Below are 16,392 nucleotides of genomic sequence, written 5' to 3'. Positions count from 1 at the left end.
ATGAGAGGATCTCAGTGTCTGGGAAGGGCTGTGTGTATGTGGGGTGAAGGTGATGGCAGAAAAAGACTAGAGCAGGAAGTTTCAGAGCACTTGGCGACAGCACCTTACACCATGGCAGATTTAAAAATGTGCACCCACTAAGTCAGAAATGCAAACATAGCTACTATACCAGAACTGCCCAATGGCATGGAAGAGAACATCTGAGTTCCTATGACACAGAGCTGAACAAACAGCATCTCTTCTCTGGGCCTGGTTTTCAGGCTAAGTGTTAGAGGAAAACTCTTTGGATAGTCATTCCAGCTCTGCCTAACTTTCTCAAGTGAATGGGGCATCAGACACTACACACATTTCAACTCCTGAGCCTGAGGCATCCTATTAGAAAGCACGTCAGAAAAGGTGGCCACATATCGGCAACACCAGAGATGGCTATTTTCAACTAACACACCTTCACTTCATTAACAGTGTAACAAAGGCTTAATTTTCCTGAAAAACCTGCTAGCCATCTATTTCAAAACATAGCTGTACTGTGTTCCTGATGTTTGCACTAGTCCACCATTGAAAGTATTGATCAGGTCTAAGAGGTGAAGAATTAAAATAGCAGCAGTGTGCTACACTGTTCACTCAGAGGAACTTTTTTTCTCAAACTCCACTGCCTTGCTACCTATACTGCGTTACTCCACCAGCAAGTATTCTGGATTTTACCACAGAAGCTCAGCTGGTCTGGGCATTTTTCAACAGAAGCTCTGCCAGGAAACCAAACATGAGCTTTTCCCTTCGCACCACCTTGTGAGTCTGGTGACACCGAGGAATCCCATTTTCAGGTTTTTTGTTTTTGTTTTTTAAAGATTTTATTTATTTTGAATGCTCTATGTGCGTGTACACCTGCATGCCAGAAGAAGGCAGTAGAAGGTATAGATGGTTATGAGCCACCGTTGGTGGCTCAGAATTGAACTCAGGACCTCTGGAAGAGCAGACAGCTCTTAACCACCTCTCCAGACCAAAGAATCCCATTTTCAACAAGTACACAGCAAGGAGGGCCATTACCATCATTACAGATGAACCAGGAAGGTAAAGCCTGTTATACTTGAAACAGTATTCTCAACAGCTGATATAACTGTCTTGGATTATTTCTGAAAAGTGCTGGAAAGGTTAAAGAAAATGCAACATATACCCGTAGTGCCGTAATTCTAAATGGGTCTCGAAGTCGTCCATCTTCATCTTTCAAGTTATAACCTTCTGCTCTTTTATCCCGTTCACTTATTTTCCATAATTTAATAGTTTTATCTGAAAATAAAAACCTTATTCTTTATATTAAAAGAAAAACCACAAATGACACGTACCACTATTATTTAACTGTTCTAGGAAATTATTGCCTGCCTAAGTTGGTGCCTAAGCTTGGGTGACTGGAGAGGTAGCTTACTGGGTAGGAGCAGTGCTTAGCAACCATGAGACTCCTAGTTCAAATCCCTAGTCACGTCCCTCTAACCCCAGCACTGTTTGGGGCTACTCAAAGGAATAAAAGAAAGTGATAGTAGAGAACATCCAATGGCCTCCCCTGGCCTCTAGAAGCATGCATATGTGAGTATTCACCACATATGTGCACACACATCACACACATTCAAAAACTAAAGATACAGGCAAATACACAAAGTAATACTGGTTTTCTTTTCAGAGTTTCAATTTTCTAACTATTGGTTTCAATCTATCTGGCAACTTACCCTCTCCAAAGTTTAAAGCAGAGACAACCTCTAGAATTATTTAAAATAAGAATCCATCCACACTAAAATTAAAAATAAATCAAATAGCCATTTACAATTCTCACCATTTGTAGAGAGTAGAAAATGAGCAGCATTCTGTTGCGGTAACCACCTGATTTTGTTAATTTTTTCTTCAATTTCTAGACTTTTCAAATAGTCAAACTCTGGCTCATGACTCTGAAAGGTACTGTAAACATTGTACTCTCCCCTAGAGTGAGCGCGGCCTTTATTCTGTGAGGAAACATGACAGCTTCTTTAATGAACAAAGCAGGAAGCAGGTACATTTTTACTACTATAACATGAGCATTAAATGATCACACATTTTTAAATACAAAGGTCTTGGCTAACCCTCTTGGAGAAGCTCCCACTGATGCACTTGGAGGAACACACTGTGGGCTTTCCCTGTGCATCTAGGTTTTCTCTGCAGTTTTGGGGAACATGATTTAGCTTGTCTGTGGATGTGCTACCCTCCTCCACCTCTTTTTGTTTGTAATTGTCAAAATGACCCTAAGTCCTTCCCAAAATCCTGCCAGTTAATCTCGGCCACCAGTTTGATTATGCTAGTACAAAACAAAGTAAGATAAGAAACAGAGATTTAATGTGGCCATATCAGAGGTAACAGCTTATTTTTGGTACTGCAATGAGTTTTAAATTTAAATAGAAGAATGAGAAAAAAAATAATGGAATCAAATCACAAGAGGTATGTGTAGTCTGGCAGTCTTAGCTAGGGTGTTTTTATCTAACTGTTTCCATTCTGGTTCCTACTGCCTGAAGAGATAGTCTGGCTGTTAGATGTTGGCTTTGCTCCATGGTGCAGCCTTGCCCTGTGGATGATTAATCACATATGGGGTATAGTCCTGTTAGCTCTGCTGTCCCCAGAATCCAAGGATAAACATATGACTTATAGCTGTGATTTACTGTGCTTATGCACACAGGGAAGCAGATAACCCAAAGGAGTCAAATACAAGTGATGCAGAGACGCAACATTTTCACTCTTTCCAGCTGCCTTATGGACCCACATAACATAGAAATGCTTTTTTTAAAAAAAATTATTTATTCATGCATTTTATGTATATGAATGCTCTGTCTTCATGTACATCAGAAGCGGGAATCAGATTCCACTACAGATGGTTGTGAGCCACCATGTGGTTGCTGGGAACTGAACTCAGAACCTCTGGAAGAGCAGCCAGTACTCTTAATTGCTAAGCCATCTCTCCAGTCCTAGAAATGCTTTTTTAACAAAAACATTTTCTAGGTGCCTACTGCAATGTGATAAGGCACTGTCAGCTTAGAAGTTAAGAAGTCAGCTTAGGAGTACTCACACTGAGAAATAGATTTCTTCCTCACCTACCAGGGTAATGTTTAAAAAATGTTCTACCTAATTACTCCAACAGGACTGAGTGTTAAACAAAACGGGATACTGAAAACTATTATTCCTCTCAGATAACAGTATGTGCAGCACGTAGTGATACCATTTGATTGTGGACTGTAAAGCACTGACCTCTTGTTCCCGTTGGAAAATAACGACTCTGCCACCTTTGTCTCCTGTTGCAAGAAGGTCTCCAGAGTAGTTAAACTCAACGGTGGAGATGATGTCGGCTGTCAATAGAAGACAGAGTCAATTACAACTGATGTTTTTGTGAGGATCAAGATGAACACTAAATACTAATTTTCTTCCAAAATAAAACAAACATTCCATGGCAAATGTGTATATTTCTTGGCTCCTTTATGAGTCTATGATAGAACTCTCCAGTACACGTGAATTCTGAGAGTCTGATTTCACTGATCCAATACCAGGTGTCCTTGTCATGCAGCAACTTATACAGACGGGGCCGTTTTTATTTGCAAAGCAGGATAAAAACGCAGGAAAAAAAAAGGTGTCATATCCTCTGGGATCCCCTGATTTACAGTGGTTGTAAGCCTCCATGTGGGTGCTGGAAACTGAGCCCAAGTCCCCGGCAAGAGAAGTCAGTGAGTGCTCTTTAACCACTGAATTACCTCTCCAGACCCCTAAATTGATTCTTACACAGTAATCATGGAAATGCTTTAATATTCATTCAGAAACTTTTGTTAAACCTGTACAACACTTACAGACCATGACCACTCTGGTCAACTGACAAACTAGAAGGCTGGGAGCTCTTCCCCAGCTTCAAGCCTTCTCCAACAAATAAATAGTGCACACCTCCACTCCCCACCCCAGCGGTGAAACAACAGGGTAGAAATATGCTCCATGCCCATGAGTGGGAAAAGCCACTGTATTTTCCAGAAAAGAATCTAGGACAGATTCTTGAGGTTAGTCTTACATATTCCAGCTGTGTTGCCTGCTGCCTGAATGAGAACAAGGCCCAAACACACTCTGAGGCAGTATGGGTATAACCTTTGACTGGACACTGCATGCAGTTCATGTGGTAGTAAGGTTAGCTGACTCACTGCAGTTGCCTTGAGGACGGACATTGCAGATGGATCTCTGTGTTCCCTATGCTAACTACTAAAGTTGGATGTTTGCAGAGATAAATACGATACAGCTTTTCAGGTCAGTATCAGCTGTCACCTTCACACAAAACTAGAATTACCTGAGAAGAGTGGACCTTAACTAAGAATTGCTTCAGTCAGACTGGCTTGTGGTCATGTCTTAGAAGCATTTTCTGGGTAGGGGGTGGGGTGGTGGTGGTTTGACATGATCTCTTTATTTAGACCAGACTGACCTGGAATTTGCAGAGATCTGCCTGCCTCTGGATCCCAAGTGTTGGGATTAAAGTATTGTGTCACTACGTGGTCAAACATTTTCTTAATTGCTAATTGATATAAGAGGGCACAGCCTATTGTTGGCCTTGACGGTATAAGAAAGCTAGCTGAAGAAGCTAGAGGGAGTAAACAAACAAGTAAGCAGTTTCTTTTCAAGGTCTCTGCTTCATTTCCAGCCCTCTAAGATCCTGCCCTGGTTTCTCTCGATGACAGACTATAACCTGGAGGCTGAAATAAGCCCTTCCTCAAGTTTTGTTTGGTCATGATATTTATCACAACAGAAAGGCAAACTCGAACATGGCCATAAGCACTTTCTCTACTAGTAAGTAATAGAACCAAAGGTTGAAGCTACTGAAAAGAACTCCCAAATGACTAGATGCAATTCAAAAGGATTGTATCATGAGATCAAACTGTGCTCTGCCCCAAGAGACTCCATTTTGTAAGCAGCATTTGATTACATTGTGAGAATGGAAGATGACTCTGCACTAAGATGGACGCTGTAAACAAATACAATTTGCCTGGCACCAACCACAGACACAGTTTAAGATGATAAACACTTATTCCTCAAAGTAGAAAGGGTGCCATCTTGTAAATTTATCAAAGTAAATGAAGACTACAGGAGCACAAGAGCATATAAAGGTCATCACCAGGAAAGCCAACCCTGATACATTCAGACTGGGGAAAAGGCACAACTCCCTCAAATGGAACCTATACAGAGACAGGCACTAACACTGTTCTGTGATGGCCTTACCAACCTGTTATCTGATCACCCAGTGTGTGAAACAAGGCACCAAAAGCAGAATACTCCTGACGGTCTCAGAGATTTCAGCCTAGTCTGTCATGTGACCTGCTCCTAATGTTGCCTGAACCCAGTACTCTTGTTTGGACCTGACACTCTTCCCATACATTTACCTGGATTTGGTCTTATCCTTTGCCTCCCCATCCTCCCCACAACTCACTTCTACAGCATAACTCTGATACTAAGGTAGTGGTAGCATCTTCAGTACTCCGTGTGGGTATACACTCCTTTTTTGCTTCTCCACGTGCTTTTGCTACCCAGGCTTCTTTTTGACAACTTGATTTCTGCTGGGGGCCTCTTTAACCCCTGTAACCATTTTGTTATCTACATATATATACAGAGATAGTACAAGAAGATACATAATACATGATTTGAGTGTTAATATTAGTTATTAACAATGAGAACAAAATAACTGGTATTTATCTTAGCTGGCTATCAAGGAAAGCAGGACTACCTGGCAAATTGCAACCAATTAAACTTCTATACCTGTGAATTAACTGTTACTCAATAAACTCTGACACAGTGGAAAGGCAGAAATGCATCTGCCTATGTTTTTGACAGAGGCATCCTTAACACTGTACAAGTATACTAATCAAATAGGTGCCAGCAATTTCCTCCAGACAGCTCAGAGTTGGCTTGACTATATGGGTATTGCTTGCTGACCCCACTGTGGGGGCTACTTTCCTCAAAGGCTTCAGTTGGATTTGGCATAAAGACTAGATAATGTCTTTCCCTCTTTTTTTTAAAGAGAGGGTCTCATGTAGCTCAGGCTGACCTTAAACTCCTCATCCTTTTGTCTGAACTTTCCAAGAGCTGGGATTACAGGTATGAGCCTCCATGCCCAGCTGAGCTACTTTTATTATCAGAACATACCCAGGCCCTACACTGGAACCAGGGCCTCATGTATACTAGGCAAGTGATCTATCACTTAGCCACACCTCCAATCTATCTCCTTTAAATTACTCACAATAACTCACTAAGCTTAAATGAAACTAAAAATGTCTTTATTGGTCCAAAAAAGGGACTAAATCTATGCCATTTATACTCAAGAGAATAGCTAGTATTATATAATTAACAGTATTTTAGCTGTCAGTAATTTTTAGCTTAATTAAAACAAACTCAGTCTTTTAAAAGAGAAAATTCCAAGTCTATCAGTGCTGAGAAATAATCTTCACTAAGTCACAAATTATGTCTGGGCCTAATGGTGGAAATGTTCTTTGTAAAGCCTGGATAAGCTATGAGGTAGTGATCTAAACAGAGGATCTTGCTGAATATTTAAAAATTAAATTTATTAAATACTAAATTAAACAAGACAATTCCAGCTATTCCTCTACCTCAAGGCCAAGTGCTCCAGTTAGGGGAGCATTTCCCAGGGCTGTTTCTATTTCATGCTCCTGAGATGCTGGGTGACACTTAGCACCCCTACCACAAGATACCTCCCCAAAATGCCAAAGCCCAGAATGCAGACAGGTCTCCAAGACTACTTGCTCACAGAACTGTCTTCACAGTGGCTATACCTTTTTAAACAAAAATCTCACATCTGCAGATGTAAGAAAAGTCAATCGAACAAAGCAGACACTTGAAAGAACACAGAAGCCCACTGACAAAGGTGCTGTTTACTAACAGCCTTGCTAAGTAATGCATGGGAAGCTCTTCCTCGGAGCACACATGACCTGTCTCACCTGGGAGGCTGAGCTTCCATCCCTGCTTGACTGAGAAGGCACTTTTACCTGAAATCTAAGTGGCCTAGAAACTGCAAGGCACAAGGGCGTAGCACAAAGAGATGGACAGCAGGAAGGAAAACACAGCTGGAGGACCGGTTTCAGTGTCCCATGAGCCAAGCTGACAATTCTTAGAGAAGGGAGAAAGCAAACAAAAAAACCAGAGGGTTAGGGCCAGAATCTCCTAAGTGCAAAGGTCTGAAGGCCAAAGGGCTGAGGCATTTGGCCTTCACAGAGGAATACATGGACGACAGGGAAAAGGCCACAGAGTAAGAAGAACTCGAGCCCCACAAAAAGGAAGCAAAGTTTGTAGAAGAATTTTAATCCAGCAACCATGGCTGCTTTGGCAAGAGATCACACCCAGAAAACCTTCTAGGTCTGTTTGATCTAGTTGGAATAAAGCTACACCTTTAATCCCAGGAGACAGAAGAAAGCATATCTTTGAATTCAAGGCCAGCCTGGTACAGAGGAAGTTTCAGGTAAGGTCCAGGCATGGTTGGAAATGCCTTTAATCCCAGGAGCAGATCTCTAAGTTTTGTTCAGGCAGTTGTGTCAGTGAGTTGAAAGGCAGTGCACTGAAGCTGAGTTTGTGGCAGTTCAGTTTGTGGAATTCAGAGGTTGTTTTACCAGACAGTTGTACAGAAAGGGTAAGCTTACTCAGCAGTAAGTTTCAGAGGCTGAAAACATTCTAGGTCTAGATTAGATTGTACAGAGGCTAGAAGCTTCGAGGACTAGGCCTAGGTTAGCAGACAGGAAGCAGTAAGCCTCTGAGACCTACAATTATTTCAGGTGAATACAAGTTACTTTTATAATGCAACAACCCCCTGGAGTTGGATGATCTGAGTGCCTCTCCTTGTACAAGTAACCGTTACTTTCTTTTATATCTCTTTTAATCTGTAGTAGTCCCTTAAAAAAAGTCATTTAGTCGGGCATGCCTGTAATGCCAGCACTCAGGAAGGCAGAGGCAGGTGGATCTCTGTGAGTTTGAGGCCAGTAAGGTCTGGGTGCTGGGATTAAAGGCGAGTATCCAGCACTGCCCATCGTGTTTACAATCTTACAATCTTAAGATCATCAACAGCTAATGAGTTCAGCTAATATATAGGAAACCAAACCAATGCAAAGTCCACTTCATGTCCATAAAGTAACTATGAGCAACCCCAAAACAAAAAAAACATTTGTATTTATTATATGTTCAAGAAAGAAATATAAGACATATACACTGAAATGTAAAGGCATTGTAAAATAACACAAGTGAAAGACTCAAACTTCCTTATTTCAAAATTAACTAAAAAAGCACAAGAAATCAAAATGAGAATTCCACAAAGACATACAGTCTTATATTTTTGGTCAACCAATTCTCAACAAGACAGCCAAGGAATTCAACAAGAATTCAACAGTACTTCAAGAAATTGTGCCAGGACAACCAAATTAAAGAATGTGGACACTTACTTATAAACTACAGCAATTCATTATTTAAAATCATGCATGTCATATAATTTTATATAAAGCAAAATCTTATTATTTAGTTTATTTTTTTAAGACAGGGTTTCTCTTATAGCCCTGGCTGTCCTGGAACTGGCTCTGTAGACCAGGCTGGCTTCAGACTCAGAAATCCACTTGCCTCAGAGGGAGAAAAAGGTGTGTTTTAAGCAACAATCAGCTTAAAAATATATCAGTTAGGCATGGTGGTACACACCTGTAATCCCAGCAATCAGGAAGGATGAGGCAGGCAGATCACTGGCCAAGACAGCCAAGGCTACACAGAGAAACCCTGTCTGGAAACAAACAAACAAAATAAAACAAAGCAAAAAAAAAAAAAAAAAAAAAAAAAAAAATCAGTCTTAAGCACCAATGCTACAAAGTTCTTTGGAAGAAACAGGAGCTGGCTTTATCAGTAGATAAAGTGCTTTCTGTGCAACCAGGACAGACTGTTGGTTCAAGCCCCAGAACCCAGATGAAGAGAACCGAATCCACAAAATTGCTTTGCCATGTGTACCTCCACCACACACAAAAATTTAAAAATAAAAGGGGTGGTGGTGGAGAAATGGCTCAGTCGTTAAAGAGCACTGGCTGCTCTTACAGAGGACATGGGTTCAATTCCCAGCACCCACGTGGCAGCTCACAACTTCAGTTCCAGGGGATCTGACACTCTCACACAGACAGACATACAGGCAAAACACCAATGCATTAAAAAAAAAAAATCAATCATTTAAAAAATTAAAAAAATGAAGCCATGCATGGTGGCACATATCTTTACTCCCAGCACATGGGAGGCAGAGACAGGCAGATCTCTTGTGAGTCTGAGGGTAGCCTATTACTATGGTCTACATAGTAAATTCCAGAATAGCCAGGGCTACTTGGTAAAAACCTGTCTCAAAAACAAAACGCACAAGCAAAACCTCAGGAAAATCCTCTATGCTAGCACACTTGGGAGGTGGAGGCAGAAGGATCAGGAGATCAAGGTCATTCTTGGATATATATAGAGTATGAAGACAACTGAACTGAGACCATTTTTTTGTTTTTTAAAGAAAAAAGTTCATTAAAACTAGGCAAAGTACTTGAACAGCTATTTTCAAAGTTATGTCAGTGTTTAAATAAGCACAGGAAACAGTGCTCAATAAATAATCACTAGGGAGCTGCAAATCAAAACCATCAAATACCCTACAACCATCAGAATAGGTAAAACTGGACAAATAACAAACACTGAGGAAATGTTAAAAAATTGGAATCATTGTATACTGGAATGTAAAACACAACTTCTTTAGAAAACAGTTGGGCAGATAATAAAAAATGGCAGATACAGAGCCACTGACCAAACAAGTCCATGCCTATGTGTATGTCAAGAGTGTAAAAACACACCTCTACACAAACACCTGTAGAATATTCCTAAACTGCATTACTCCTGGAGTGGAGGAAAGCCTTTAGGCAATGAAAGGATTAACAAATGAGTACAACTGACTATTGTTTATTAGAAAAGGGAATGAAGGGTTGATGTAGCCTTGAACATGGATGAACCTCAAGAACACTGCTAAGCAAAAGAAGCCGGATGTAAAAAGTTACATCTCATATGACTTTATTTATCCACAGAAATGGCAATTTCTAAGCATAAAATATATATTAAACTGTATAGATGGGGTGGAAGGAGAAAAGGGAGCAACAAACAGTGAGTATTCTTTTTGGATTATGAAAAAAAAATGCCCATCACTTTCAAAAAACAAGAGTCTGAGTTCAAGGCCAGCCTGGTCTACATAGTGAGCCCCCTTTCCACTCCCTCCAGAGTATCATTTAGTTTCAGCTAGGTATCACTGTGCACATCTTTAATCCCAGTACTTTTGGTTCCAGTACAGCTGGTCTACAGAGTTCAAGCATAGCCAGGGTTACAAAGAGAAAACCCATTTCAAACAAACAACAAAAGATGAGCTATAAACTATATAAAGAGATAAATTTTATGTATGTAGTTTATATCTCAATGTGGCTGTTATAAACAAAATATATCATAAAACAAATGAATCAAATCACTCCAGGGCCTTATAACTTACTTTTCTTTAATATACTATAAGAAAGCTCACTGTATCATTTTATGCTTAATTTCCTCTGTAGAAATCCCCCACCCCCATAAGTGTGTGTGCACAGTATTCATGAAGGTTGGAAGACAACTTGTTTCATTTACTTCTTTTTCCACCACGTGGGATCTGGAGATTGAACTAAGGTTATCAAGGCTTGGCGGCAAATGGCTTTACCCACTGAACCATCTTGCCACCTCCTTAGAAATTCTTTGAGTAATTTTGAAATACACCAGTCATGACAAGTCTATCTACTTTGTTAGCCGGCAAAGCAGTAGTGGCATTGTCCTTTAGTACATGTCATCCTAAAGTGTGAGTAGTTAACAGCTAGCTAATCAGATGCCAAAGCACTTTGGAACTATCACTGAGACGGAGTCCAGTGTTTATAATGACATCAACATTCTTTTTTTTTTTTTTTTTTACGATTTATTTTGTATAGTGTTCTGTCTGCATATACGACCCTGTACAACAGAAGAGGGCAACAGATCTCATTTTAGATGGCTGGGAGCTACCATGTGGTTGCTGGGAATTGAACTCAGGACTTCTGGAAGCACAGCCAGTGGTCTTAACCTCTGAGCCATCGCTCCAGCCCCACACTTTTACTTTTCTACCAAACACATTATGAAGAAGATAAATGGACTGGCAAGCCCATTCTATCTTTTCCAATGATGTCCATTTCCTTCAAGTCATTTGCACTCCTCAAGTCATGATCTTCTTTCAGATCTTCTCAAGTTTATCATCTTCTTCTGGATCTGGCAGACCTGCTGGTGCTGCAAATAGGATGTTTTTGCGTATCTGATTGCTGAGTTTTTTAGTGAAACCAACAGAGAAAAGACAGAGCAAACAACCATCAGTCGTCTTGACATCAACATGAGCTTCATTCATGGTCTGCCACTTTTTGACCATAGAGCACATTTTGTCCTGGATAAGATCCATGCCATGGAAAGTAGTCAAGACAGTTTTGTCCCTGAACACTCTCAGTAATTAGCTTGAATTTCCTAAGTACAACTTTGTTGTTCTGCAGACTGGCAAGGCTCACTTCAAATACACAGCTGTTGAGACCATCAGATGAAATTTTGTTTCCTTGAGTCCTTGTGACTATGTTTTTCCAAAGTTTCTGATACTGAGCATAACTGGAGCTTTCACATTATACCAGTCTTTCTTAGAAAATGGATCACCCACTTTCTTCTCGGCGGATTTCTTGCCGCCTTTCGTCAGGTGCTTGTTCTTGTCAACTGCCATGGTGCTGCTCAGAGAGCCAAAAAGGCTTTTTTGCTGTGCTTTAGATACAGCCAGACTACCATAATGACCCTGAGATTTCCTCGTCTATCTAATAAAGTCATCATTTTGATAACTGTACAAAAGGGAGGAACATCTCAGAATTTCAGGATGGACCTTTAAACCTATCTGATTAATCATATCAGCAACACAAGGTGCTAATCTTTCCCAACTGCTTGTTTTTTATTCATCTTTATTAACATTTGCCAGGAATATACTCAACCCTGAAAGACTCTTTCTTATACTACACACTGAAGCATGTTTAAACATACATACAGGAACTCAAAGCTCTCTCTAAATTGAAGAAACTGTACAAGTAAGTAGGTTTACCAACTGATATCAATTAGGCAAAACACATTAGTTTTATCAAACTTCAGGTAAAAAAAAATCTCCAATCATTTTATCATTTACCTAAGAAAAACACAGAAACAAGGTGCTTTGTTTAGTTCATTCAATGCATAAAAATCTCAATCCCAAACTGCTTTTAAGGAATACATTTGTTTGAAAAGAAACCTTTATAAAACAGAAAAGTCTGAAGGAAGTGCTGATACGCCAGCACTGTGAGGGCCTTGAACACACAGGAGCAAAAGCAGAGGCAGCTGGATGACTAGTGTGCTCCTACTTTACACACAGAGTTCCTGGAGACTGAGCAGACTATGCCTGGCAGCAGTGCAACAAAGGGGAGGAAGAGAAAGCTCACGGTACAAGGCTCTGGTTGGAGATAATGAGAAATGTAAAAGGCACAGAAAAGGTGATTCTAGTCAGTCTGCTCAAGCAGAAACTATCTGTGCACCAACTGATCAACTCAGAGGCAGTGGCAAGCACTGCACCATGGTTATAGCAGACACTGCTGCTGTGGACAAGGAGGTACAGGTGTACAACTGAGAAGTTACACATACAGACTTCAACTCTGAAAGTAGCTTCAATTTCTTAAAGAAATTCAAACAACACCAAATGTTAAGGTGATTAGGTACCTGCATTACTACTATTACTACATTGCTACTAGTGTTTTACTGTCAAGTCCATGGGGTATATATACCAAGACGTGACAAATGACTAGGACTTTAGTACAGGGTCCTACATACAACAACAGAACTGAGAGGTTGTTTATATATATGTGGTTGGTGTTTATGTCTGTACAGACCCATAGAAAGTGTGCATCTCCTTACTTCAACAATGACTGTTAGATGGGTTTTAAATCTAAACTTCTGTAGTAAACGAACTTTTACAAACAGCTGGTTTGTTGTTCTAGAAACTCAGGACAGGACAATCAAAAAGAAAAATAAAACCTTAAGTAATGTTAAACAGCCTAGAAGAGTTTATAAAAGCCAGCATGCCTTGGAAAAGTGGACTGTCAACTCACAAAGATCTTCACTAGGAATTCAAGGGAGATCTGCCACCTCCTGGCTGTTAGCAACAATCCTGATTCCTCTGGCTGGTCTTTTCCTATCACTGTAAAATAAAAGGCACCTTGGTGTGCAACAAAATGAAATAAAGATACAGAATAAAAGCAAAGGAGCTCATAGAAATACAGAATAAAAGCAAAAGACCCCTTCAATGGCAATCCCATCTTCATTCCCACAGGTGACATATGTTAGCTGCCAAGCAGTACCCTGACCTGGGCATTTACCACCATTTATACAGGCTCACTGCTCGGCAAGCACTGTCACTCAGCATGGCATGCTGCTTTCATCAGGCACAGACTCCTCTAACCAGGTGCACTGCATGACCCAGCTCACTGCTTCACTGCCCTTAGACAATTAGGTTTTCTTGTTCTATAACTACAAAGTACCTCTTAGTAAAATGCCATCACGTATCTGTAGGGATCTTATACATGGGGTAATCATAGGGTCTCACATCTTTTATTTTATTTACTTATCTATTTATTATTGTTCTTAATATTATTGGCAGGGTCTTACCATATAGCTCTGGTTGGCTTGGAACTTTCTCTGTAGATCAGGCTGATCTTGAGCTCAGTGAACTCTGCCTGCCTCTATTTCCTCAAAGTGCTGGGATCAAAGGCATGTGCTACCATACCTGGCTGGGGTCTCATTTCTTCAGACAAATGTCAAATTGCTCTCTAAAGCATAAATGAAGAGAGACTCCAGAATAGTAAGTGAAATGAATTCTTACCATTTTGCATAGCTACTAATATGTATCTACTCAAAGGATGGATGTCTAAAGGTAGGCAGATGGATGGACAAGACTGTCCTGTTCCATCGCTTGCAGTACTACCGAGTACTATCAGTTGATGAATGAGGTCACCTATATGCAAAATACTCTGCAGCTAGCATGAAGGATGGACGGGAACCATGGATGAAGGTGACCTAGCACATTTGAGCACAGACTACAGGCATAACACTCCTGACAGCTCTGCAGCATCCACAGTGATCCACTCAGTGTTCCTGGGAATCAAGTTTCTCATATGTGAAATGACATTAACATAGCAGTTATAGCTGAAGATCTGTGGCCAGGCTCGAAGGAGCCATACATAAACCTCAAATCATACACTAATAAGCAAGCCACAAGAGGTACTTCTGCTTTTGAAAAAAAATAAAATCATAAAATATGAACAGACAGATGAAAACAATGAATGGCTGAGAACACACATGGTTAATTACAGGTGGAGACCCAGGAGGGCTTCCAGAACTGCGGGAGACCCAATAGAGGCTTCTTTTTTTGGGGGGTGGGTTGGGGAGGGGACAGGGTTTCTCTGTGTAGCTTTGGCTGTCCTGGACTTGATTTGTAGACCAGGCTGGCCTCGAAATCACAGAGATCTGCCTGCCTCTGCCTCCGTGAGTGTTGGGATTAGAGGCTTGAGCCACCGTGAAAATGAAGCTAAAGGCTTCATTTTTTAGTCTCTCTGCAGCTCTACCATTTGGTTTTCTAAAAATAACACTGTATTTTTGTGTCCTGGGTCAAAAACAAAAAAATCTAGTCAGACAAAAGGGTGTGGCTGTTCTTAAACTTGCCTTGTCCTGGTCATTCCACTGTTAACAGCTTCCTGCACAGCAGTGGTCCTCACAGCTTAGTCTATGAAAGCTTCAGGAACCCAACGGTCAAAGCTGTGTTGCCAATGTCACAGATATATGATCTGCTGTATAAGTGCTGCTCTCTGTGTGGCTGAGTAAAGGCCGCAAGTTGCCCCGCACTGCAGCAGCATTACCCAGGTCCTGTACGACATCCATGTGGCAGAAGAAACAGCAAAGAGCCAGTTTTCCTTAGGACTATCCGTGACGAACACTGGAATCACTGACTTAACTTACTCCCCCATCCTGTAGCCAGGCTGTTCTGTGTTCTTATAAAGCCTGCCTGCTGCTTCTTCGTGTACAGCTGTCTCCAGGAAAGGTACCTTATTGGCACTGTTTTCACAGAATGCTGCATTCTTTTGGTCATTCAGACTTTGACATGTGGTAGATATTTTATTTTTTTGAAAAATGAGAAAAGTGAAGTAAAATTATGAATAAAATCTACTGTCAATAAAATCCAGCTTTTCAAAAACAGATTAGAACACAAAGGAGAATCTGTCTACTGCTGCTGTTGACTAATCATCCCTGTTAAAAGTTTCTGATGAGATGAATGGTGGCATTAACAAACACAATTTTCCTCCTTTTTTTTTTTTTTTTGTCCCCCCTGAGACAGGGTTTCTCTTGAGTAATCTTGGCTGTCCTGGACTCAATTTGTACTCTTGGCTGTCCTTGAACTCATAGAGATCAGCCTGCTTCTGCCTCCCCAAGTGCTGGGATTACAGTTACGCACTATTATGCCTGGCCAAATTCAAAATTTTTTTTTTTTTTTTTTTTGGTGGGGGGAACACAATCATCATTAAAGATCAGAATAGCTCCATGCACAGATCCCACATGTGCAAGAATCACTGAGCCTGGCTTCACAGGGCATAAAAGTTCCATGACAAAAAGGCAGTGGTGGCACATGCCTTTAATCTCAGTACCAAGGATGCAGAGGCAGGAGGATCTCTGTGAGTTCATGGTCAGCCTGAGTTAGACCTAGATCCAAGATGGTCCAGATTTCAAGGAACAGCTAAAGAACAAAGCCCTGATTAAAGAACAGAACACCCACCACTCCCTGGAAGTGTAACTTCTTCTCCATATATATTTAAATCTATGGTTTGAGGCCAAATTTGCTTTACGAACTTCAACAAAGCAACTGAGGGACCTACTTGGGAACAGATATGAGAATTGCTAAGGGTAAGACTCTTTACCAAACCTATTTCAGAAAAAATATTTTTCATTAAAAGAGTTGCATGTAGATATATTTTAAAGCAAAAAAAAAAAAAAAAAAAAAAAAAAAAAACCAAACCAAACCAAACCAAAAAAAAAAAAAACCCCACAAAATTTAAGCTGCACTAATTTTAAATATTATTGACAGGTCTAAGTCACACAGACAGAGTTTTCTAGGTCCTCAGTAAAAAAGTCAGGATTTATAGTGAGGTTAGCAATGTACACCCAAAAGGTAACTCTGCAGCAGGCCTGCACATTTGATGAGCTGCAGCTATTATCCCTCTATGAAGT

At 40.5% G+C, this 16,392-nt stretch overlaps 1 protein-coding gene and 1 pseudogene across 1 annotated transcript in view; both read right to left on the bottom strand.

Annotated features, from left to right (window-relative positions):
* Positions 1-16,392, bottom strand: part of Ppp2r2d (protein phosphatase 2 regulatory subunit Bdelta) — a 36,304-nt gene that overhangs the window by 12,713 nt on the left and 7,199 nt on the right. Inside the window, exons 3-5 of the mRNA XM_021637819.2 lie at positions 3,259-3,356; positions 1,823-1,988; positions 1,172-1,284 (exon numbers count right to left, since the gene is read on the bottom strand). Coding sequence (XP_021493494.1) covers positions 1,172-1,284; positions 1,823-1,988; positions 3,259-3,356 — 377 coding nt within the window. The remainder of the gene's footprint in view (positions 1-1,171; positions 1,285-1,822; positions 1,989-3,258; positions 3,357-16,392) is intronic.
* On the bottom strand, positions 8,916-12,099 carry LOC132655859 (small ribosomal subunit protein eS1-like; annotated as a pseudogene).

This window comes from Meriones unguiculatus, chromosome 1 (assembly GCF_030254825.1).
Source record: "Meriones unguiculatus strain TT.TT164.6M chromosome 1, Bangor_MerUng_6.1, whole genome shotgun sequence".
Classification (NCBI taxonomy): Eukaryota; Metazoa; Chordata; class Mammalia; order Rodentia; family Muridae; genus Meriones; species Meriones unguiculatus.
This window is presented reverse-complemented; position numbering and strand designations above follow the sequence as displayed.